Raw genomic sequence first — 26,404 nt, 5'->3', positions numbered from 1 at the left:
TGCCATTACAGTGCTCTTGATCATTGTGCATGATCTAATACAGGGGTGGAACCATTTATGGCCCTCGAGATCACTTGGTCTGGCCCTCGGGGATTGCTGGGCCAAGTTAAGCCACGTGACAGTCTCCCTGGGGCCTGGCTGGCCACTGAGGATAGTGGGATCCAGCTGCTCTGTGCAGCAGTTCCCCAGGGCTTGCCTGGTCAGCAAGGATTGCAGGGCCCAGCCATGTTGTGCAGTGGCCTCCCTGGGGCCTAGCTAGCCAGCCAGGATCACTGTGGGGCCTGGAAAAGTCACTGTCACCATTCATGTAAGCTGTCCCCTCATATATTTCCCTTTCTTTCTATTTCTTCCCCCCATTTATTTGTTTCTCTTACCTTTTCTTCTCCCCTTTCTTTATTGCTCTTTCTTTCAATTTCTTCCCCCAATTTTTTATTTCCCTTTAGTCCCCCTTTTCCCCCCATTTCTTTATTTCCCTTTCTTTCAATTTTTCCCCACATTTCTTTATTTCCCTTTATTCCCCCCATATCTTTATTTCCTTCTTTCCCTTCCTCCCTCCCTGGCATTGTGAAGGACTGCTTCTGGGGTATGTGAGTGCCTTTAAAGATCTGCTGGGAGCAGCTGCAGTTTCCACATGGAGGGAGGGGCAGCAGGAGTGGGGGGTGGGAGCCAGCTACCACCAGTTCAATTTGCACTTGATTATCCCAGATGGTGTGACCTAATATGCTAATATTAGGGGATGTGGTCTAATATGCTAATGAGCTGCTGCTCATTTCTACAAAAAAGCCCTGGACCTAAGCATTTGCCTACAGCGGCGGGCCGTGTTTGTGTGTGCCAAATTAGGCTCTCCCCACATGACTTCAAATAGAAAAACAATTATTTGCAATAATTTTGCTGGCCTGAATTGTTCTCCCTCAGCAGAGCACTACTTCTTAAGTTGATAATTTTGTATGACCCATGAATGATGTTATAAATATCCAAATGGCCCTTGGCAGAAAAAAGGTTCCCCACCCCTGATCTAAAGGCTGCTAAGTTAAGAAGTTGCATGAGCTGTTTTTTTACCTGTACAGTTGCTAGCATGCCTTTTTCTTCCCTTATTCACAATCAGGACCCTTCTGTCCCTTTTATTCTATATACCTCAAAGGCATGCACTTTCCTTGCCTAGAAAGTCTTGATGGATTTATTTTATCTTCTTTGCTCATAACATCAACTAACTACACCAGTTCTACACTGCAGTCAGCAATGTCTTATGCAGAGTTTAAGACTGAGCCAGCATGTAGAAGTTTGGAGGAGTGCAACGCAATCTGAAATGAAATTGATCAGTATTTTTAGGTACTTCTCACCTTTGGGAAATAGAACAAAGACACAAATGGCAAGATTACTGAATGTGGATACTTCATTCCTACTAAAGAGGTAACCTGTTTGGTAAATTACTTTTTTCTCCATTGGGCAGGAAAAAAATTGGGGAGCAAACAGCTATAGGAAAGAGTTGCAAGAATGAACATAAACTCCCCAATTATTAATATGGACAGTTTGCCCTCCCCCTTTCCTTATGGCAACCATAACAGACAGAAGGAAGCTCTTCATATCCACAAGTAATTCACTATAGAATACAAATGTTTTATATGCTTCAACAATGCAGTAAAGAGCAGACGGGGAATGGAGGTAGCAGGAGTGGAGGTGAGATGTGGGGAAAGCTGCAGAAAAGAATAATATGCACAATCAGCTTTTTTGCATAGTTGGGAACATATGTGAACTGTTCAAGTACAAATGAATAGTTTGTCAGATGTTCAGCTGCGCTGATTGAACCTTGTATTGCAGCTTGCAAAGCAAATCACCTGGGTAACTGATCATCACAGAACGGAAGAGAGCTATGAAGTCCTCAGGTCATCACCTAGGTCTCTTTTTCTGGAAGGACTCCTTTGCTGCACTTCCTTTTGGTCTCTGCTTCTCAGGCAACTGCCTTCTCCACCCTTCCTTCAGATAACCTGTCCAGGGAGCCATTCCTTGCTCAGCTTTCTAGCTTTTGCAAACCCCATTTCTGCCAACAGCACACAGCCTTCCTCTCATTCCAAGGTTCAGTTAAACTGTTTCTCCATATTCTGACTGATTTCCCACTCACCTTACGCCACTGTCACACTCCTCTTCTCTGGGGGGCTTCCTTCCGATTTCACACTATCTGTCACAGGGATGCAAGTAACGTCAGCATTTTCACTCAGCAAACAGAAACTGGTTTTTAGAGGTTTCTGTTTGCTGAGCGAAAACACCGATGTTACTTGCAGCCCCGGGGCAGATAGTGTGAAATCGGAAGGAAGCCCCGCTGAGAAGAGGAACGTGACAGTGGCGTAAGGTAAGTGGGAAATCAGTGTCTTACTTTTCCTCAGCTTGTCCATTAATTGACTCCCTGCTTTCCACAACCTAGCAGTGGTTTAGTTTTAAGTATATGAGGAATAAGTTCTGACTCACAAAGAACATTCTGCACACAGGCAAAACTGAATGAATTTTATGCATGTACACAGTTTTTCAGATTCCTCTTCAGGGAAGGTTTGCATTCAGCGTTGACAAAAGCAATACATGACCATTGGTGTGCTGTTATACTGGCTGCAAATCTGAAGTATCCAACTGAAAAAAGGGAATCTATGACATTTGATGATGCCTAGTGAAAATAATAGAGGGGAGACAATGAACTGCAGATCTGCTTGGTGTCTGCATGGAATGGTTCAGGGCAAGTAGCTTCAAGCATAAACAATGAAATGGCTATCATGTGATTTCATCACCCCAAACTTTCATGTACGCATTTGATGTTATCAGCGCCTTAACAAATGCAGTGTGAATGGCACTGCTTTAACCTTCAACCTTTTATAAGCAGAGCAGAGAAAAAGCTGACTCATTTGGCAGAAAAAAAAATTAAGACAAAACTTGACATTTGAAATAAAATCCTTAATTCAGAGGAGGCCTCTGGACATGAGAGCAATTTTGGAAGCAGCAAGATGGCCACAGCTATTGAAACCAGGGTTTCAAAAAATGTTACTGCTACTTCAAGGAAGTGGTGGTGAGGCAGGAATATTCTGAAGAGAAGTTGAGAAATAGTATTAAGGAACTTCTCAAACCACTGCACACATCCTGTATATTCACAACTCAAAATTTTATCTGGCCATCTTGGGCCCTTAGTAGGGTTATCAACCTCCAGTTGCAGCCTGGAGAGCTGAAATTACAACTGATCTCCTTACTTTGACAACCCATTGTAAGTCAGCTGTGATAGCAGTTCTCCCCACCAGATGATAAGAGATCTTTCCTTGGAGAAAATGGCTGCTGAGGTCCCTTCCCTCCCCAAACTTCATCCCCACATTTCCAGGAGTTTCCCAGGCTGGAGTTGGTAACCCTAGCCCTTAAACTTGTAGACCTATAGTAAATTGTGTCTTCCACTTCAAAAGTAGCTCAACAGGACTCCAGGGTTATACTGAATAGTTAGAGAAAAGCAAGGCTGCAGATGCTAAAATTTCCTTCTGATATGGAATAGGACAGTTATGTTTGGCAAATCATCAGTATTAGTTTAACAGGGTGTTGTGTATGTGAACTAATGTATGGATATCAATAGTGTTCCCGCCTGGCTCATTGGAGCCTGAAGGACTGAGCTTGGGGACTTGGGAACAATGGGCAGTAGGATCCAAATCTTTGCTGCCTTGATCCAATCACAGGCCCCCTGCTGGTTTGAATGATCAATAATGTGCTTGTGCGGGAACTCTGAGCTGTATATAGTTGGCCCCATTGGCCCAGTTCTCGAGTCTTGGAGTGCAGTCCTATACTATGCTGTACTGAAATAAAGAGCTATGATCACTACCACATCGCCTCTTCCTTGCATTGAACCCTCTATATGATAGTAGCGATGAGGGTGGGATCCAGATGAGCGAAGCCAGAGCAAACCGGCACCATCCAGCACACCGAGATCCAGTGCCACCACGCAACGGACACTGCCACCCAGCCCAATCATGGCTGCTGCTCCTGGACCTCATAGATACATCCCAGAATTCGACCCAGATCACCGAGACACATGGGATATATGGGAGAAGTGGCTGAACTACTACATCCAGTACCATAAGATTACTGACGAGGACCAGCAGAAGTCTCTCCTGCTCAGCATCTGCAGCATGGCCACTTTGCTGTTGGCAGAGGGCCTCATCTTGCCAGCCACATTTGAGGAGGCAACATACAAAACAAAGGTGGAGAAGCTATACAACCACTTCTCACCCCAGGTGACTCGCACAACCCACCAATTCGACTTCCACAAGTGGAATCAGATCAAGAGAGACTGAAGCTGACTTCATAGCTGAGTTCTGCTGGTTGGCCCTAAAGTGTGCATTCTTGAACCTTGAGGAAGCCCTACTTGACTGTTTTGTGACCAGCCTCCAGGACAAAAAGATGCAATGTAAGCTGGTGAGCCATGAAGACCTCATGCTAACAAAGGCACTCAGTGAGGTTTCCCGAGAGATCCCGAAAGGAGCAACCCGCATCCGGGGTGCATCAGGCTGCTGCCTCAACTGCATCTGAGGACTCCAATGATGACAATGCCCTCAAGTTGCACCATGCGACCCCGAAGCGCCAGCCACCACGTGCTATGGAAATGATGCCTGCCCGAGAGTGTGCCAGCTGCAGGAAGCCCCACGAGCACCACTCCTGAAAATTCAGGAACGCTGTCTGCCACCAGTGTGGAAAGACAGGCCACCTGGCGTGAGTCTGCCACTCCGAGCCAACGCACCAGCTGTCAGGGGGAGCAACCAAGTGACAATACGGCCGATGCCACAAGGTTGCCCTCGTTGAGGAGCTGCATTCACTCACAGCATTGGCTGGCCAGGTATGCCAACTTTCTATGCCTTCCCCAGAAAAATTTAAAACTATTGTCTTCATAGAGAGCACTCCATGCAAAATGGAGATTGACTCAGGGGCCACCTATACAGTCATCTCGGCCCAGACCCTCAGGCAGCGCTCTCTCTCACCCCCTCTTGCCATAATATAAAGTTTTAACTTTTGGAAGGATCAGACAGCGGACACCCTCTGTCTCTCTCTACTTTAATTGTTCCATTTTGATCCCCTCCTAAATTTAAAGCAGCTTACAGAGATACTGCCCATAAGAACAGCCACTGTTCCACACATTAGCAGAGCAGTGATATATCTTAGGAGAGCATACTGTAAGAGTGCTTCGTCTGAATAAAATGCTGAAGGGTGCCCTAAATGGGGATTCCTTTTCATGAAAGTTTTCCCCTCTTCATGAAAATATCTCTCATTTTGCAGTTTCTCTGAGCAATCCAACAGGGGGCAAAATGTCTGCCTTCTCTAAAGCAGCTTTTGCAACTGGTTTAAAAGAGACAAATCTGCAAGAGAAGGGGAGGGATCCCAGTTGTGCAGCAAAAACTGCTATCCCAGACGATGCAGCTCTTCTGGAGAAAATATTGTTCTCCTGATTTTTTTACTTTTTGCTGTGTAAAACAAACCTACTGTGTAAGACTCCATAAAAATTCAGTTCAGTATTGGCTTAAACCATCCATGGGAGAAAACTCAAGAGGAGAAGCAGTGGCTTACAAAAATGTGTCTGTCTCAATAAGGTACAGCAATGCACCAAGTAAAAACAAAAGCAAAGTTGCACTGGATGAACTGGCAGAGTAGAGAGGAGCAGAGAGAAATAGACAAACCAGAAGTGTATAGACTAGCCCAATCGAGATGGCTATAGTAACTGGCTTTCATTCTGGATATGAGGCCTTGATATATCAACATTTTGTCTGGTGATTTACAGTGCAGAGTCGTTTCAGTCTACATCAAGTGAAATCAACGGGCTTTGACTGGAGTTACTCTGTATTACAACTGCAGTGTTATAGTGTCAATGCAAATCTCATCAATTGCTGGCGCTCTTTGGGGAGATTCTCTTTCATAATTTAAGGAGCACAAACATTAAAATATTGCAAAATATGATTGCAAGAAACTTCTGTTCCAAAATGTCAGCTCTCTTCCTTCAGGAAGGCACCTGCATAAGTCTTGCTTACTGCTTGTAACATCACCAGATCCAGATTCTGCAATAGATCCAGTCATCTGAGGATGCAAGGATTGTGCATCTTTCCTGCATTCCCCTCCCCTCAGCAGTCCTTTCTGATCCTAAGAATATTTAGTCCCAGGACTGTAGTACCCATATGGATTAGCAGCATTTTGGGTCAGGAGGCTGCAGTGGGAAGGAGAAAGGGGGCGATATTGCCCTCTCATCTCTCTTCCCACAGCAGTGCTACACTGACAGAAGATTTCCACTGCAGCCTCCTGGTGCCCATGTAGGGCTGCCAGGCCTCCCACTATGGTGGGAAACCTCCTGCCAGCAACCGTAGTTGTCCATTGCCGCTCCACATGGTGGTGGGAGAAAATAAAAATAAAACGGCAGCATTGGCTACATCCCTAAAGCTTTTCTGATGATTCTTAGATCTGCCCTATGTTCTTACCCCACATTAACCAGAGATGTTATCAGGGATGACCATGCAAAGACTTTTCCTGTAGCCAAAAGAAATGAAAAGTTTCAATGGATGACTGATGAAACTCTAAAAATTGTTAAAAATACATGAGAAGCAAAAGTAATAGGTGACAGAAATAGAATGAGAAGTCCAAAATAGTATTGCCTGCCCACAGGTCCCAGTGGGGTTCCCCCACTTTTTGGAACTTTGATCTGCAGTCAGCCAGATGGCCATTGGGGGAAAACCCCACCCCCAAACATGGAAGTTGTGCAGTGATGTCCCCGATGCAATGACATTACTTTCTGGGTGATGTCACCATGCCAGGGATGTTGCGTGATGGATACTCTGGTATTTGAGCAAATTCTATGGTTTCGAGGGCAAAAAGATCAGAGTTTTGCCCAAATACCAGAATGTCTCCACAAGGCATCCCTGATGTGATGACATCACTTCTGTGTGATGTCATCATACTGGGGACATTATGCAATGACCCTGTCCAGCCACAGAATGCCCCCAAATCCCCCCTGACAGATGAGGGGACCTGTCAACTCTAGTCTAAAAGCGGCCTTCCAGCAATCTGGACAGAAGAAGAAGAAAACAACAAAGAAGGGATCTGTTTCACAAGATCCAGGATATTGAAGGAAAATTTAAACCACAGCTAGGGATGCTGAAAGATCAACATGGAAATACATTAACTTAACAGAACAAAAAGATGAGAACAATACAAAGAAGAACTACAAAGAAGAGAAGAAAGGATGACAGATTCCTTCAAAGCAGAATCATTTGAAGAAAAACCTACACTTTTAGAAAGTGAAGCTGAACTCAAAGAAACTGGGAGAACAAATCACCAGCAGAAGATGAGATATCAACATAGCTATTTGAAGCCACAGAAATGGAGTTCTTAAAAATCTTAATTAGAGCATGCCAACAAATATAGAAACATAAAACAATAGCACATAGACTGGAAATGATCAGCCTTTATTCTAGGAGAAGTCAAAGACTGCAATAACTATTGGACCATTACATTAATTTATCATACAAGTGAAGAGATGCTCAAAATCTTACAATAAAGACCATTATCATACATTGAACAAGAAATGCCAGATGCTCACGCTGGATTCAGAAAAGGAAGAGGCACTAGAGAACACATGTTGGTTACTGGAGCATATGAGATAATTTCAGAAGAAAATCAGCCTGTGTTTCACAGACTGCAGTAAAGATTTTGAGTGTATGAGTTATGAAAAGCTATGGTTGGTTTTAAAAGAAATAGGTGTGCTACAACATCTGATTGTTTTGATACACAACCTATATTCTGGACAACTGGTTATTGTTGGGACAGAATATGGAGAAACAGAGAAATTTCCAATTGGCAATCATGTCAGACAAGGATTAATTTTATCTCCCTATCTCTTCAATCTATATGCAGAACATATAATAAGGAAAGCTGGATTAGATTCAGATGGAAATCAAGTGAAAACTGGTGGAAGGAACATTAACAATCTGAGATATGCAGATGACATAACATTACTGGCAGAAAACAGTGAAGACTTGAAATGGCTAGTGATGAAAGTTAAAGCAGAAAGTGCCAAAGGAGGATTACAACTGAACATCAAGAAGACAAAAGTAATGACTACTGATGAATTATACAATTTCAAGGGTAGCATTGAAGAAACTGAAATTGTTCAAGATTTTCTATTCCTTGGCTCCGTTATTAACCAAAAGGGAGATTGCAACCAAGAAATCAGAAGAAGGCTGAGCCCAGGAAGGGCAGCCATGAAGGAACTACAAAAAATCCTTAAGTGTAAGGATGTGTCACTGGCAACTAAGATAATCATAATTCAAGCTACAATATTCCCCTTTAGTATGTATGGGTATGAAAGGTGGATAGTGAAGAAAGCATCCCCTATGTCACTTCCAGTTTCCCCCAGGAAATTATGTATTAACCCAGCCTATGTTGTACCCTGCTATGTCCCCACCTCCAACCCTCTTGCCAGTTGCTACACTCAGCTTGGCATCTGTATTTATTTATTTATTGTTTAAATTTATATCCTGCCCTTCCCTGCATGCAGGGCTCAGGGTGGTTCACAACATTTTAAAAACATAATAAATAAGATAAAACAATAAAATAATTCTACAATACAGTAATTAACAAATCCAGATGGCTCAGAAGTCTATAAGAATGCCCAAGATTGAAAGGGTAGTGGAAGAGCACCCCACTTCCTGCAATTAAATAGCTAAGTCAGAAGGAGAAGCCAAAATAATGGGACACTCCTAGCCTCAACCAAAGGCCTGGCAGAACATCTCCATTTTACAGGTTCTGCAGAACTGAAGTAGATCTTGCAGGGCCCTAATCTTACTTGGGAGAGTGTTCCACCACCAGCTGTTGTTCAGATAAGTGTAACTCTCTTTGAGGGACATAGTGGGAGAGGCAGTCCTGTAGATACTTATGTCCCAGACCACTCAGGTTAGTACCAAGACCTGGAACTGGGTTCGTTACTCTGCTGGAAGCCAGTACAGCTGGTGGAGCACTGGTTGAATACATGGTCTAAAAGGCATCCCTGGAAGGACACACATGGCTGCATTTTGAACCAGCTAGAGTTGCCAGCCTCCAGGTGGGGACTGGAGATTTCCTGCTTTTACAGCTGATCTCCAGCTGGCAGAGATCAGCTCCTTTGAAGGGTAGACTCTGTGGCATTGTACAATTCTGAGGCCCCTCCCCTCCCCAAACTCCGCCATCTCCCAGATCCACCCCCCCCCCAAAAAAAAAAAATCTCCAGGTATTTTCCAAAACAGACCTGGCAACCCTAGAACCAGCTGGAGTTTCCAAGTCAACCTCAAGGGCAACCCAGCATAGAGTTACAGTAATCCAGCCTGGAGGTGACCATTGCATGGATTGCACTATGGCTAGGTCACAGCGAGGGAGATAAAGAACCAGTTGCCTGACCAGCTGAAGGTGATAAAAGGCTTTTCTGGCAACAGCCATGACCTGGGCCTCCATAGAGAGTCAGGCATCCAGGATCACACCCAGACTCCTCACCATCAGTAATGGTATCAACAGTGCCCCACCAATGGCTGGGAGCTGAATCCCCAAGTCCACCTCTCCAAGACCCAGGCACAGGATCTCTATCTTAGATGGACTCAGTTTCAGGCAGCTCTGCTGCAACCACCCAGCTATGGCTTCCAAAGCCCTGGTCAGAACCTCTGAGGTAGCATCCAGTCAGCCGTCCATCAACAGATACAGCTGGGTGTTATACAGCTGTAATGCGTCCATGTGTAAGTGTAAGCTGTATGTGTATGTATAAGCTGTAAGTGTCCATGTGTGTCCTATAGCCCTGGGAATAAACTCTCCTGAGTCAGAAAAATCAGCTGAGTGAAGAATGGGGAGAACACACAGATCTGTAACTGTCAGCTCCTTCCACTAACAGATCGCTGGATTCCATCCTCTGTACCTTCATAGAGTTGCATGGAGGAAAAATCACCAAGTACTACAGTTTTTCTTGTGAGTATAAGACTGATTTGGGGAAACCTTGTACATGTAATCTGGAAAAGTCAGCATGCAATCAAAGCTTTTGGAGATTCAGTCATTTGGAAAACTCAGACATTCTCTATCTGCCAAAATGGAAGCTGAGCTTTATGGAAAATCTGTCCTCAAGTGCTTTAACTCCAAGGTGGCAATATGTGGTAAAATGGATGAGTTAAAAACCAAAGGAAAAAGTTTAAAATGGCAAAGAGAAGCCTTGGAAATTAAACACCTTCTGCAGAGAGTGTGGCATTGAAATTATCCCCCTCACACGAAGGTTTCTGATTCAATCCGGACATTGCATCACAGCCTCCCTCCCCTCTCTCCACACCTGCTGCATGGGCACAAAGCCCACTGCTATAGTGTGGGTGCCCTCTGCCTCCACCTCAATAGCTAAACATTTAATAGGAGTACTGGCACCAGGCCCAAAAGGATTCTGGACTCTTTTTTCCACCAGTGAACTCAGGCCTGTTCTTCCTTCACACTTTGGGCACCCCTTCCGCTTAAGGAAGCACTACCATTGTTAAAGAGAAAAAGATGCCAAACACCTCCATAATTCAGATGCACAGCTTCCTTGGCTTTCACCAAGATGTTGCCTAGAAAACCCTTATTCTTTGTCCCAGCAGATGTCTTCTAGCTTAGCAGAGAACTGCTAGGCTAGCAAGCTCTCACAATTCCATTACTTTGCAGGATTTAAGCTAGAGACTGACGTGCGTAGCTTTTCTAAAATTTCGAAATGATATTTAAACAGTGATTCTATAAGGTTACAATCTAAGAGAAGTGATTGACACAAGGAAGCAATCTTGGCAAGTGTGCAGAAGCTTGTTTTTCCAAAAAAGAATAGAGGCAAGAACAGGAAGACAGGGCAATGAGATTAAAGTGACAAATCTTAGACCAAGATAAGTAGATTTAAAGGGGGATTGGGGCTATTTCTGGGATCTGACATAATGAAATGTCTAATGAAATCTAGTTGGTTGATGGTAAAAACATGTATCTATGTAACCTGAGATATGGGTGTTCTTTTTTCTTTTTCGCAAAATACCAATATCTTGAAATCAGGTTTTTCTCTCAATTTAGTTAGCCAGCTCCTAGTCACATCACTGCAGTCTCCTTGACAACAATGAAATTGCATGGATGAGAAAGAAAGAAAGAAAGAAAGAAAGAAAGAAAGAAAGAAAGAAAGAAAGAAAGAAAGAAAGAAAGAAAGAAAGAAAGAAAGAAAGAAAGATTAAAATGGCAAAGAGAAGCCCTGAAAATTAAACACCTTTTGCAGAAAGTGTGGCACTGAAATTATCCCCCCACATGAAGGTTTCTGATTCAATCCAGATATCACATCAGTGTACAATATAAGTTTCTATAGGTTAAACATCAAGTGATATCTTCAATATTCAGATTAAACCCTCTATTACAAAACAAGAACCTTCCCTAGACATCTGATGGTATTTATTGTACAAGGCTAAGTACTCCCAATAGTATGGTTGATTTTAAAGTGCTGTGATTGCATTAAGTAAACGCCATGCTATATATGGAAGGGATTAAGAGGTGTTTGGGTTGGTTTTAAGATAATAATTGCCAGTTAATTCTGGACTTACGTGTGGTGTAGAACACACCATCCGCAGTGAGGGTCTCCTGAGCTCAGACATTCTCCACAGGTTGTGTACTGTTCACAGGATTCAACAGAAACCTGGGACACCTGAAGAAAAAAAAGGGAAAACAGCAAACACTCATTCAATGCAATTTTAGTCATCTTGCTTGCCAAAATAACTCAAGAAACAAAGCCACATGCAGCTGAACTTCCTGAAGTAAATGAGTGACAAAATTTTAATTAAAATTCTCAACATTCTCATATACATATGTGAACAGATTCCTTTCCTTCCACTGCCCTCATTGCAATGAGGTGGTGGAAGCAATGTTCCCTCTAAGCCATGGAGTCTTGTGAGCAAAAATTCTACATTGTGAGCTAATGGCATTAAAGTTGTGAGCTACTGTCATTAAAGTTGTGACCTACTGCATAAATTAGTTTGCTCTGGGGTTATTTTTTTCTGAGCTAAGACAAAAATGTGTGAGTCAGAGGCCAAAAATCTGTGAGCTAGCTCACACTAACTCAGCTTAGAGGGAATACTGGGTGGAAGTAGAATTAGAATGTACTACACTGGTTCCCCATTTATTTATTTAAAATATTTATTAGCTACCTTTCTACCTTGTAGGAACTCCAGGCATTTAACAATCACGGCTGTCAAATAAGGACCCAGCATTGGGAAGGTGGATTCACTTTCTGTATCTATTTCCCTCACTGGAATGGTTCTCCTCTTAACTTGAATGGTGTTGTTTCAGGTAAATGTGAGTTTACCTTTGTAGAGCATATGAAGCAAAAAACAAACCATGGATGGCTTCATATCCGCCTAAAAATAACGCCCTGTTGAACTTCAAACCTTGTTAAGGTGGATGCCAACAGAGGCTGTCAACTTCCAGGTGGTGGCTAAAGATTTCCTGGGATGACAACAGATGACAGAGAGAAAACGACCACTTTGGAAGATTGAATCTATGGCATTATATCCCATTGAAGTTCCTTTCTTCCCTAAACCCTGCCCTCCTCAGGATCCACCCCCCAAATCTCCAGGTATTTCCCAACACACAGCTGGCAACCCTAATGCCAACATTTCCCTGAGCCAGCATTAAGGCAGGAAGGGAAAATTGCTCCAGGGAGAGCACATTATCAAGGCTGGCTTCCAGTCTGTTAATTATGGCTAACAAGAATCCAGTGTTAGAGCAGCCCAAAGTGACATACATAAGTCACACACTAGCAAATATAAGGAGCTAATCAATGATTGTGTAACTAAATTCAGATCATACTACCTAACCTGAGGGAGTTCACCTTTTGTTTTAACGATATAAACATTGTTTGGATAACTCCCTCCAAAAACATACTGATGAATAGTCTTGGTTGAATGAAGTTCTCAGAGTACTAATCAGCTTGTTAGTATTCACAAAACAATAGATTATTGTGAGCAGCCTCCATTTTCCATTCCTTATTTTCCTCAGTTAACTCAGTAAATATTAACAGAGTCCTCGGAATCTAACAATAAGACTCTCTATCTGAACACATTTAACTTATAGAAGTCAGAGAAAAGGTAAAAGAATAAATTGTCTTCACAGGAATGCCAAAGCAATAGAATCCAGAATACCAGCTGTTAATTATATGCTAGTTCAATAACGTCTTTGTAACTTCCTCAGATAGAAAATGCAAAGTTAAAAAGTGCAGCAATTTAATATAAAACTCATGTTTGCAGTGGTAATATGATGTGCAACTGCCAACATGTTTTTAGATGCTTTCTCAGAGAAAGCTTTAACACTGTGTTGGTTGGTTTCAGTTTTTGGTGTGGCCCATCCTTCCTTCATGGATAGTTGAGAACCTGTCTATTTGGCTCAAGTTCAACTTGCTGGTCACAAAAAAGGAGCCATTTTTGTTGTTGTTGGGCTGTTTGTAAGCTGTTTGAGCCTGTTTGGTGGGTTATCTTAAGTTTATTTAAATAAACCGACAGGATTCCTCACCTCTAGCCGCAATACTTTATCCAATAACTCTGCAACATAGGTCAGTATTACTATCACTCCACAGATAGGAATTGAGGCCAAAAGAATATTATTTACTTATATGAGTTGTTGTCAGAAAAAACTGGAGCCCAAGTCTACTAAACCACATCAGATTTTTTTTTCTATTTATCAGACTACACTAGCTTCCAGACAGTCATACTCAGATATGAAAGTACATCCGCTTAGAAGAAATATAGTAGGATTTTGGAAGGTGGGGGGGGGGGGGGTCATCATCCTATTGGTTAAAATTGATGCTGAAGGATCAACGGGTGGATGAGACGATGGTGTAGGCAGGAAGGGTTTAAGTTTGTTAGGCACTGGGATGCTTTCTGGAACAAGGGGGGGCTGTACAAAAGAGACGGTCTCCACTTGTCCCCGGATGGAACCAAGCTGCTGGCGCTTAAAATCAAAAAGGTGGCAGAGCAGTTTTTAAACTAAATCTTGGGGGAAAGCCGACAGGAGATGAAATGTCTCTGGTTCGGGAGGACTCATCTCAAAGAGATGAAGGGTTAGCTGTTACTTTTCTACCTGGTAATGGATCAGAGTTGTCTACTAAGATGGTGACAAACAGTATGGGCTGCCTGCCAAAGTCTCGAGGCAGCAGAAGGAAGGTTGCGGGCCTAACTTGCCTGGGAAATTATAGATGTTTGTGTACAAATGCTAGAAGTGTTCGAAGTAAAATTGGTGAGTTGGAATGTTTAGTGTTGGGGGAAAACATAGGCATTGTGGGAATTTCAGAAACTTGGTGGAATGAGGAGACTCAGTGGGACACGGTGATACCTGGATATGTTATATCGGAAGGATAGGGAGGGAAAGGTTGGAGGTGGGGTGGCTCTGTATGTCAGAGAGGGTATACAGTCCAGTAAGACTGAGGTCAGAGAATTAGATTCCCTTCTAGAAATGCTTTGGGTCGAAACAGAGGGCCCAAAAGGAAATTTAACTATGGAAGTTAGTTATTGCCCACCAAATCAAAAGATAGAGGACGATTATAATATGATGGAAGGATTAAAGATAGCGGCTAAATGTAAAAACTGTGTCATAATAGGTGATTTTAACTACCCACAGATTGATTGGGTCAATATGTGTTCAGGTCAAGAGAAAGAGATTTTCTAGATGCTCTCATTGACTGTGCTATGGAGCAGATGGTCACAGAACCTACCAGGGGTGGGGCGATCCTGAATTTGGTCCTAAGTAATGCTCAAGCCTTTGTGAGAGATGTAAAAGTGATTGCACCGCTTGGGAGCAGTGACCATAACGTTATTGATTTCACCATTTGTATAAATAGGGAGTTGCCCCAAAAGACCAGCACAACCACGTTTAACTTTAAAAGGGCTAAATTCTCTGAGATGAGGAGGCATGTGAAGTGGAAACTGAAAGGAAAGGTAAATACAGTCAAAACCCTTGGGGAAGCTTGGAGGCTATTTAAAACTACAATCCTAGAAGCTCAGATAAAATATATACCACAAGTTAGGAAAGGCACAAACAGGTATAAGAGAAGGCCTGCATGGTTAACAAACAAAGTAATGGAAGCTGTAAAAGGTAAGAAGTTTAAGTGGTGGAAAGCTAGTCCAAGTGAGATTAATAAAAGGGAACACAGGCTGTGGCAAAACAAATGCAAGACTGTGATCAGGCGGGCAAAAAGGGACTATGAGGAGCATATTGCAAAAAACATAAAGACCAACAATAAAAATGTCTTCAAATATATTAGAAGCAGGAAACCAGCCAGGGAGGCAGTGGGGCCCTTGGATGACCAAGGGGTCAAAGGATTACTAAAGGAGGATAGGGAAATGGCTCAGAAGCTGAATGCATTTTTTGCCTCCATCTTCACTGTGGAAGACAAGAAGTGTTTGCCCGCTCTAGAACCCCTAATTTTGGAAGGGGTGTTGAAAGACCTGAGTCAGATTGAGGTGACAAGAGAGGAGGTCCTACAACTGATTGACGAATTAAAAACTAATAAGTCACCAGGTCCGGATGGCATACATCCAAGAGTTCTGAAAGAACTCAAAGTTGAACTTGTGGATTTCCTGACAAAAATATGTAATCTTTCATTGAAATCTGCCTCCATTCCTGAGGACTGGAAGGGAGGAAATGTGACCTGCATCTTTAAAAAGGGTTCCAGAGGAGATCTGGGAAATTACAGGCCAGTCAATCTGACTTCAATACTACTACTACTACTACTACTACTAATAATAATAATAATAATTTTTATTTATATCCCGCCCTCCCCACCAAGGCAGGCTCAGGGCGGCTCCGGGAAAGTTGGTAAAAACCATTATCAAGGACAGAATGAGTAGGCACATTGATGAACACAAGTTATTGAGGAAGACTCAGCATGGGCTCTGTAAGGGAAGATCTTGCCTCACTAACCTGTTAGAGTTCTTTGAGGGGGTGAACAAGCATGTGGACAAAGGGGACCCAATAGATGTTGTTTACCTTGACTTCCAGAAAGTTTTTGATAAAGTTCCTCATCAAAGGTTCCTTAGAAAGCTCGAGAGTCATGGAGTAAAAGGACAGGTCCTCTTGTGGATCAAAAACTAGCTAATTAATAGGAAGCAGAGAGTGAGTATAAATGGGCAGTCTTCACAGTGGAAAACGGTAAGCAGTGGGGTGCTGCAAAACTCAGTACTGGTTCCCATGCTCTTTAACTTGTTCATTAATGATCTGGAGTTGGGAGTAAGCAGTGAAGTGGTCAAGTTTGCAGATGACACTAAATTGTTCAGGGTGGTGAGAACCAGAGATGATTGTGAGGCACTCCAAAGGGATCTGTCGAGGCTGGATGAGTGGGCGTCAACGTGGCAGATGAGGTTCAATGTGGCCAAGTGCAAAGTAATGCACATTGGGACCAAGAATCCCAGCTACAAATACAAGTTGATGAGTTGTGAACTGGCAGAGACTGACCAAGAGAGAGATCTTGGGGTCATGGTAGATAACTCACTTAAAATGTCAAGACAGTGTGCAATTGCAATAAAAAAGGCCAACACCATGCTGGAAATTGTTAGGAAGGGAATTGAAAACAAATTAGCCAGTATCATAATGCCCCTGTATAAATCGATGATGCGGTCTCATTTGGAATACTGTGTGTAATTCTGGTAACCGCACCTCAAAAAGGATATTATAGCATTGGGAAAAGGGCAACAAAATGATTAAAGCTTTGGAACAGTTAGGTTAAAACACTTGGGGATCTTTAGCTTGGAGAAACGTCAACTGCGGGGTGACATTATAGAGGTTTACATAGAGGTATGGGATGGAAAAAGTAGAGAAAGACGTCCTTTTCTCCATTTCTCACAATACAAGAACTCGTGGGCATTCAATGAAATTGCTGAGCAGTCAGGTTAGAATGGATAAAAGGAAGTACTTCTTCACCCAAAGGGTGATTAACACGTGGAATTCACTGTCACAGGAGGTGGTGGCAGCTACAAGCATAGCCAGCTTCAAGAGGGGATTGGATAAAAATATGGAGCAGAGATCCATCAGTGGCTATTAGCCACAATGTGTGTTTGTGTGTATTGGCCACTGTGTGATACAGAGTGTTGGACTGGATGGGCCATTGGCCTGATCCAACATGGCTTCTCTTATGTTCTTAACAATTTTTGGGGAAATGCAGCTGAGAAATTTTCTCCATTAGTGAATAGATATGAACTGTCATTGCATAAAGATTAATATTAAGGTACCATATTGTAGGGAGTGGTACACTAGCCCTTCAGTGTTGTTGACATCAATTCCCATATTTGAGATATGGGACCATGTTAGAGTTTTTGCAGGGGTGGAATTCTAGCAGGAGCTCCTTTGCATATGTCACAACTCAGGGGGGTCTTACCAATTGCTGCCACCACTCTGGGTTACGGGTCTCCCTTGAGAAGGCCCAGAGTACCCTCCCAAGCCCTTCCAGGCCTCCCTTAGCTTAGGCCAAATAATGGGCTTGAGGACCAGGAGGCAGAGTTAACAATGGGGTGGGGGTGGGGAGAAAGGTTTATTTAAAGGTCAGTGCAATATAACAAACAAGGTGCATAAAACAGTAAAAGGATGAAGGGAAAAATAACCAAATGCCCTAACGCGTCCATCTTACAGTCCCTACTTTAATACTAACACTTACCCCCTAGGGTAAAGGAACTTTCCCCTGCTGCAAGTTCTCCGAGCTGTAGCCTGCCTTCAGCTCAGCCTTCCAGGGAAAGAACACCCCCTTCCTGGGCTTGGCCCTTTTATCTTCTTCTCCCAGGCCCCTCCCCTCTCTGGACCAATTTCCCTCCAAAACCAGGCCACCCAATCAAAGGGACAGAGGGTATCCTGGGAGATGTAGGCTTTCCCCAGTAGCTCCTAAGCAGGCTTCCTTGGGGCCTGCAGGCCTCCTAGGTCCAGGATCATGGCAGCATATTAGGCACACCCCCTGATGTAGCCAATCCTCCAAGAGCTTACAAAAAAGAACCTTGTAAGCTCTTGGAGGATTGGCTACATCAGGGGTGTATGGCCTAATATGCAAAGGAAATCCTGCTAGAATTCCACCCCTGAGTTTCTGGAGTTTCACATGCAGAGCTGCATAAATCTCAGTGGGGTGACCAAAAAATATCCTGGCTGTGGCCAAAGCTCGTTGGCCATTGCCACATACGGGACTAAAACAAATGTCCATTTGATATCTGATGGTTGCTGTATTTGTGTCTTAAACTGGCATAATTTTGTTAAGTTTGAATGTGCTTCTGGACTCCTGTTTCATTCTGTCAGTTTACAGAATATATGAACACTTCAGCAATAATTACTCATTCTCAACACACAGAGAACCTGTACACCATACGGTAAAGATTCAGTCATCTCACTGACATGGCCTGTTGGTACTTTCTGTGACTGTACAACAGCCTAATAAGGCCAGAGAATAGGGCACAGCCTGTGCTGACAGATGGCCCAGCAGTTGAAATTGAACACATCAAGGATCAGTTCCTGGCTTGTGCAAGGAAACCTGTCTGCTAATGCCTCAGGCAGCACTTCTCCTGGCACAACTCTGGATCAAAAAGCTGTTCCCTCAAATCCCCAATCATAAGAATAACTGGGGACATAATTATGACAGGAGATGACTCTTTATTCTACATGGCCTTGAGAAAAGGCACAATATCTCCCTATTTATGGGGAAGTCACACTCTAAGAAGTGATAATGGCAAGAAGTGGATCTGGAATGCATCTTGTACTTGCAGATTTTTTTCTTTCATTTTTGTTCACTGGCTCAAGAAAACTAATTATTACTTCATATGGAGTATGACTATTGTATAGTTCTGGCATACTTACTTGGCATGAAGGACACCACTGTTACCCCAGGTAGCTTTGTTTCTGATTGTTGCCTTTGATTATATATTGGAGAAGTTAGCAAAAAGGCAGAGCTAGCAAGAGGTAGGGTAGAAACAGGATCTTCTACCTTTGTTTTATGGAGATTTTACCTTTTAAAGCCTTTGGAGCCAAGAATCACAGCTAATATTATAAAGAAAGGATATTTATTCTCATACCTACCTTATACCTTCATTACATTGATGACATCTTTATGGTCTAGACACATGGTAAAGAAGTCCTGGACGCATTACATCAGGCTTTCAATGACTTTCACCTTACCATCAACCTGACAATGAACCAGTCTATGCAAGAAATACATTTTCTGGACACCACTGTAAAACTAAACAATGGACGCATTGACACCACTTTATACTGGAAACCTACTGACAAACATACCTGCATGCCTCCAGCTACCACCCCAAACACACCAAACGATCCATTGTATACAGCCAGGCTCTACGCTACAGTCGCATTTGCTCCAATCCTGCTGACAGAGATTCTCACCTGAGAGATCTACAACAAACCTTTTTGAAGAAGAAGAAGAAGAAGAAGAAGAAGAAGAAGAAGATATTGGATTTATATCCCGCCCTCCACTCCAAAGAGTCTCAGAGCGGCTCACAATCTCCTTTACCTTCCTCCCCCACAACAGAACTAAAGTACCCACCTGATGAAGTCAGGACACAGATCAACAAAGCCAGAATGATACCCAGAGAAAACCTGTTACAAGACAGACTCAAAAGAGAAAATAACAGAATACCACTAGTGGTCACACACAACTCTCAACTTAAAACAGTTCAACGTATCATCAACAACTTACAGCCTCTTTTGGACAGTGACAGCTCTCTTTCAAAAGCACTGGGTGATGAACCTTTTCTTGCACACAGACAGCCCCCCAACCTCAAACAACTCACCCACAACAATACAGCATCTCATCTGAGCATGGACACCTGTACCAAAGCTTGCAATAAACCCAAGTGCCAACTTTGCTGCCACATACACCCAGACAACACAATTACTGGGCCTAACAACATTAACTATACCATCTCAGGCTCATTCACTTGTTCATCTTCCAACATTATATATGCCATTAAATGCCAACAATGCCCTTCAGTTCTCTACATAGGGCAAACAGGACAAACCCTACGCCAAAGGATAAATGGACACAAATCTGACATTAGGAATCACAGAACTGAGAAATCTGTGGGAGAACACTTTAACCTTCTAAAGCATTCAGTGGGTGACCACAAGGTAGCTGTTTTACTGCAAAGGAACTTCAAGAACAGAATGGAGAGAGAAATTGCTGAATTACAAATAATTATGAAACTTGGAACAAACACCTCCCCAGGACTGAACAGGGATATTGGTTTTTTATCTCATTACAGATGCTAAACCCACTCTCAGTGAATATAGCTATGCATTCACAGTATTCCAATGTGTTTCTCTTTTAGAATTGTGTAGCAGTATAATTATTTGTATTGACATACTCAAAATAGGGATATTGGCTGTGTATCTCATTACATATGCTTTACCCATTTTCACTATATTTTATTGTATTCCTTTTTCCTATGGCAAACTAGAATTATGTTTATATGTTTAAAAGTAAATTAGGTGGACAAGAACATCACTATCCAATGTATTTCTGTATTTTAGCTGTATTGACACACTCTAACAGGGACTTTGGTTGCTTATCCCATCAGGACTGGAGTCGGCTAAGGAGGGTATTGGAAGCTGGCCGGGTGGAGTGTGCGGCAAAGGACGCTGCTTTGTGATTGAGGGGGAGGTTGCTGGAGGCCGGAGGCTGTGACCGCTGTAGCCGCGGACTGAGGTGAGCGGCTCGGTCGGGCAGCTGAGACAGGAAGTTGCGGAGGCAGGGGGGAGCCGTGCAGAGAGCTGCCACGGCTGGAGCTCGAGCGGGACTGACGCTGTGCTCGAGGCTCGAGCCGTGGGAGAGAGAACGAGGAAGGCACGAAGGGGCAGAGGAGTGAGGACTAGGCTTGGAACAATAAGCTGGTGGATTCAACGCTGAGGAGACCTGCACAAGAACCGGAAGGCTGGGACGCCTGGCCCTGAAGAGGGACAGGGGCTGACCCAGCCCGGCAGTGACCGAGAAGCGGGCAGGAAAGCCACATCAAAGAAATATATGTTGAAAAATCTGATGAGCTGAGACCTATACAGATAACCTGATGAGCTGTGACCTCACCCCTTGCTACCTCTGCACTACCTCTGCACATTACACCTTGATACCTCTGTACTGTACTGCCACTTTAAAGAGATCGAAACCAGCCTATGATAAACAACTGGCCAGCAACCGAAGATCTACAGCACACTAGCACCTTCTTTTCCGCACTGACACTTTAAAGAGCACTTTAAGAACTGTAGCATACTATCCAGCACTTTAAGAACAGCAGTGCACCAGCACTTAAAATCTGCCTTCCTGCACTTTAAAGAGACTGAGAACATTTAATGCTAAAACCATCTAGCACTTTAAGAACTGCAGCACACCAGCACTTTAAAATCTGCCTTCCTGCACTTTAAAGAGACTGAGAACACTCAATGTTAAAACCATCTAGCACTTTAAGAACCGCAGCATACCACCACTTCCAGCCTTCCAGCAAACAAATTACCCGCTGCAATTAGTGACCTCACCCACTTATTATTTATGGTTATTTTTTGGGTCTTAAATTGATTTAAAACTTGATTGAATGACTTTATTTAGACCTAAGGGATTATTTATCCACTAAATTGAGATAAGATAGTTGACCAATTAATTAGAATTGAGGGTGGGGGGAGGGGGCGAACTAAAATAAATTTTAAAAAATTATAATTATTGTTGATTTTTTTTCTTTTTTCTTTCTTTAATTGGCTGAGACGACTAGTAGTGGTTAGAAATTTTTAGGTAGAGTGGGCAAAAGGACAGAATACGTTTGTGTAGTTGCTGATTCAAGACAAAGACCCAGACTTCGGAAGATCTTTGGTAAATGATGTCAGACCAGGGGATTCCAGAGCTCCTGGGGAGAGGAAAGTACAGCGGTGGGAGCAGGCAGTGTGTGAATGGAAGGAGTTCGAAACACAAGAGGGCTCGCTCCCCCTCCAGACTGTGTCCCATCCCAAGGATGGCAAGTGGGAGGGCCAAGTGGAAACACTCCCCTCCGTCCCTGGTAATGTGCAATGCCAGGTCCATAAATAATAAAACCTCAGTCCTGCAAGAATTTTTCATCAGGCAGGACATGGACCTGGCTTGTGTGACGGAGACCTGAGTGCGGGAGGGGGAGACAGTTGCTCTCTCCCAAGTGGCCCCGTCTGGGTTCTCCATCCTTCACCAGGCCCGGACTAGCGGGCGGGGGGGAGGGGTGGCTTTTTTCATACAGGAGGATTGCTCCTTCAGGCTACTTCCGCCACCAGAGATCAAGGGCGTGGAGTGTGTGGGCCTGGTGTGGGACGTTGGGGAGAGTTTGGCAATCTGGCTGGTGTACCGTCCGCCTAATGCACCGGCCAGTGCCCTACCATCCCTGATGGAGGCTGTAGCAGACTGGGCATTGGAGCACCCTCGACTTATAGTCCTGGGTGACTTCAATGTCCATGCTGAGGACGCAGCTTCCACTCGGGCGATGGACCTAGTGCTTTTCATGGCAGCACTAGGAATTTTCCCAGTATGTAACAACGCCCACACACCAGGCTAGGCACACACTAGACCTGATCTTTGCGGCGGGAGTAGTAGTGGGTCAGATATCTGCCAAGGCAGTGCCATGGTCTGACCACCAGGCCCTGAAGGCCCGTCTGGACATGCCACCCCTGTCCCGTTTAGCGGGTGAGCAGATTTTGGCTCGCCTGCGTAGTCAGATGGACCCGCTGCGGCTTCAAATGGCTATACGGGATCTCTGGCCCTCCGGCGACTCGTTGGATGAGCTAGTGGAGACCTGGAATAACTGGCTCTCTGAGGCCATTGACGAAATCGCTCCCCGACGTCCTCTTCATCCTCGATCACGATCCGCTCCGTGGTATACCCCGGAGCTGCGATCAATGAAGCGACGATTAAGACGACTAGAGAGACAATGGCGCCACGCTCGTGACGAAGCTACGAGAACATCATATAGGTCATTTATGCGGACCTATGAGATGGCTATTCGGATTGCAAAGAAGGATTACTTTGCGTCCAGAATCGCATCTGCGACCTCGCGCCCAGCACAATTGTTTAGTATAATTCGGTCATTAACAGAACTGCCGCAGGGCAAACAAAATATTAGAGAATTGGAAATTGGCTGTGAGGCTTTTGCGAGCTTTTTCGCAGACAAGGTCTCGTCACTCCGACACGATTTACCTGCCATAATTAATACAGTAGAAGAACTTGGGGCACCGAGCACGTATTCTGGTCCAATTCTGGACTCTTTCGGTCCACTCAGTGTGGAGGAGGTCGACAGGATCCTTGCAGCTGTGCGCCTTACGACCTGTAGGTTAGATCCGTGCCCGTCTTGGCTTATAAAGGCTAGCCAAACGTGGCTGCGTGAACCACTACAGGGCATTATCAACAGGTCCCTGACTGAAGGGATCTTTCCCACACCTCTTAAAGAGGCAGTGGTCCGTCCCCTCTTAAATAAACCATCAGCAGACCCGGCCATATTGGCAAACTATCGGCCGGTGTCAAACCTTCCCTTTTTGGGTAAGGTCATAGAGCGGGTGGTGGCAATTCAGCTGCAGGGATTCCTGGAGGACACTTCCGCACTGGATCCATTCCAGTCCGGCTTTTGGCCAGGTCACGGGATGGAGACAGTTCTGGTCGCTCTCATAGATGTCCTCATGCGACAGCTGGATCAGGGCGGCTCTGCGGTGCTGTTGTTATTAGATCTGTCAGCCGCTTTTGACACGGTTGACCATCAGCTACTGACTAGCCGCCTTGCCGATGTGGGGATTCAGGGATCTGCCTTACAGTGGCTGACCTCCTTTCTCCAAGATCGGGGACAAAGGGTGGTGATAGGGGAGGAAGCATCCCAGAGGCACTCTCTTAGTTGTGGGGTGCCGCAGGGAGCGGTCCTATCCCCGATGCTATTTAATATCTATATGCGCCCCCTTGCCCAGATTGTCAGGAGGTATGAACTGGGTTGCCATCAATATGCGGATGACACCCAGCTCTATCTATTGATGGGTGGCCAGTCTGACTGTACCCTGGAAAATCCAGACCTGGCATTACAAGCCGTGGCTTCTTGGCTCAGACTGAGTCGGCTGAAACTGAATCCGACGAAGATGGAGGTTCTCTACCTGGGTCGAGGCGGTCCGGGGGGAGAGATCCAGCTGCCGGCTCTTGACGGGGTACCATTAATACCGGTCCCTAAGGCCAAGAGCTTAGGCATGCTTCTTGAGTCCTCCCTTACAATGGAGGCCCAGGTAGCAGCCACGGTTAGATCTGCCTTTTTTCATCTTCGGCAAGCGCGGCAGCTGGCCCCTTACCTGGAGCGCAATGACTTAGCGACGGTAATCCATGCTACGGTCACCTCAAGAATAGATCACTGTAATGCTCTCTACATGGGGCTACCCTTGACGCTAATCCGGAGACTACAACTAGTGCAGAATGCTGCGGCACGACTGTTAATGGGGCTGCCGCGATGGGAGCACATTCAGCCAATGCTGAGGGAGCTGCACTGGTTGCCTGTTGTGTTCCGAGTTCACTTCAAGGTGTTGGTATTAACCTTCAAAGCCCTTTATGGTCAGGGACCTGCCTATCTACGGGACCGCCTTTCCCCATATATCCCCCAGAGAGCACTGCGATCAGGGACAAAAAATCTGTTGTCTGCCCCTGGCCCAAAAGAAGCCAGGCGGTGTGTGACGAGATCCAGGGCTTTTTCGGTGGCAGCACCAGAACTTTGGAACACCCTTCCAGAAGCCATAAGGGCCCTGCGGGATTTGTCTGCGTTCCGCAGGGCCTGTAAGACCGAATTATTTAAACAGGCTTTTGCGGTTTGAAAAAGGGCTGCCGCCGGACATCTTACAGAATGCTGGCAATCACAGTCGAGAATTCGATACCACCTATATTGTACTGAAATAGCACCATAGAATGGTTTTAAAGTTGATATATGTAAATTATGGTTTTATATGTTTTATGGATTGATTGTATTTTATGATGTTGTGAGCCGCCCTGAGTCCGCTTCCGGAGAAGGCGGGATATAAATGGAAATAAATAAATAAATAAATAAATAAATAAATAAATAAATAAATAAATAAATAAATAAATAAATAAATAAATAAATCTACATGTTTTTTGAGGGGGGGTAAAATTAAAAAATGACGCCCCCTTATCGGCCATTCTATCTTATGGTCCCATAGAATACAATGAACTCCATACCCAATTTGGCGCCTCCCCCCTGTTGGCGCCTGGGGCAAGCACCCCCCTCTGCTTCCCATTACATATATTGGGGTAAGCATCCCATTACATATATTGAACCCATCTCCCATTGTCATTGACAGACAATCTCACATTTTGACATAGTACTGTTTTGTTGCTTTTGCATGCTCATGCTACTCAGATCAAAGGTTTGCTCAATTCTGTCATTGTACCATTTTACATCCTAAACCACTGCCTACCGGATAATTTTATTTCACTGTCATTGGTTCTTAAATCTGTACCATGTTGCATTCTGGGCCACTGCCTACCAGCTATGTATGGCTCTGCTCGGTTATGTATGGCTTTGCTCACTGTGCTGGATTCCTCGTCTGATGAAGTGTGCTTAAGAGCACATGAAAGCTTACGTTCTAAATTAAAATTGGTTGGTCTTAAATTGACTCCTGCTTTGTTCAACTGCTTCAGACCAACACGGCTGCCCGCTTGGATATTTATTCAGTAATAGCAGGATTTAAGATACACATGAATTTAAGAGCACACATACAAGGTATTGTAAATAAAAGGAGGAAGAAGGGGGTTGAGGGTGATATGTTACCAATATTGGAGAGTGGCTAAGCCTGAGGGTCAGGAGAAGGAAGTACATGAAAACAACCAGTGTTACACACACAATAGCCTGATATGAATCAGGGAGTAGTTTGCTTATCTGGGCTCCCAAGCAGAATCACACTGGCCAAGTATATTTATACCACAAAATGTAACCTGAGGGTAGGATGACACAGATGAGCTAGAGTGACAACAGTGTGATGGAATTTGAATTGCTGGACAACAGAGGTGTCTGAAGTTTCCCACGTATCCAGACAAAATGTGAGATGTTTCCAAATAAGTGTAAGAATGGGGCTAGATGGCGGTTATTCATTAAAATAAATTAATATTTCCCTTGATAGCCTGGAGTAAAGAAGGGAAATGCAGATGCAGGACAGATAGCTAGAAGACTCATATTCAGGAAGGAGGTGATAGCCATGAGAGAGAAATACCATTAATGCCATGGTGTGACAAGGATGACATCAGGAAGCAGATTGCAAAACATAATCCACTCAGACAGAGAAGATGGACGAAGGTGTGATCCCCTATCTGCATTGTAGGTAGACAATAGGCAGCTTCTTAGCTGTAGAT

The 26,404-nt window shown here is 44.1% G+C and overlaps 1 protein-coding gene across 2 annotated transcripts in view; it reads right to left on the bottom strand.

Moving 5' to 3' along the window:
• The window catches only part of PLXNA2 (plexin A2), a 771,921-nt gene that overhangs the window by 291,373 nt on the left and 454,144 nt on the right, over nucleotides 1–26,404 (bottom strand). For both annotated transcript variants that reach the window (XM_060231255.1, XM_060231256.1), the window contains exon 5: nucleotides 11,592–11,692. In XM_060231255.1, coding sequence (XP_060087238.1) covers nucleotides 11,592–11,692 — 101 coding nt within the window. The remainder of the gene's footprint in view (nucleotides 1–11,591; nucleotides 11,693–26,404) is intronic.

This window comes from Heteronotia binoei, chromosome 2, assembly GCF_032191835.1.
Source record: "Heteronotia binoei isolate CCM8104 ecotype False Entrance Well chromosome 2, APGP_CSIRO_Hbin_v1, whole genome shotgun sequence".
Lineage (NCBI taxonomy): Eukaryota > Metazoa > Chordata > Lepidosauria > Squamata > Gekkonidae > Heteronotia > Heteronotia binoei.
Note: the sequence above shows the minus strand (reverse complement) of the source record. Positions and strands in the feature narration are given on the sequence as shown.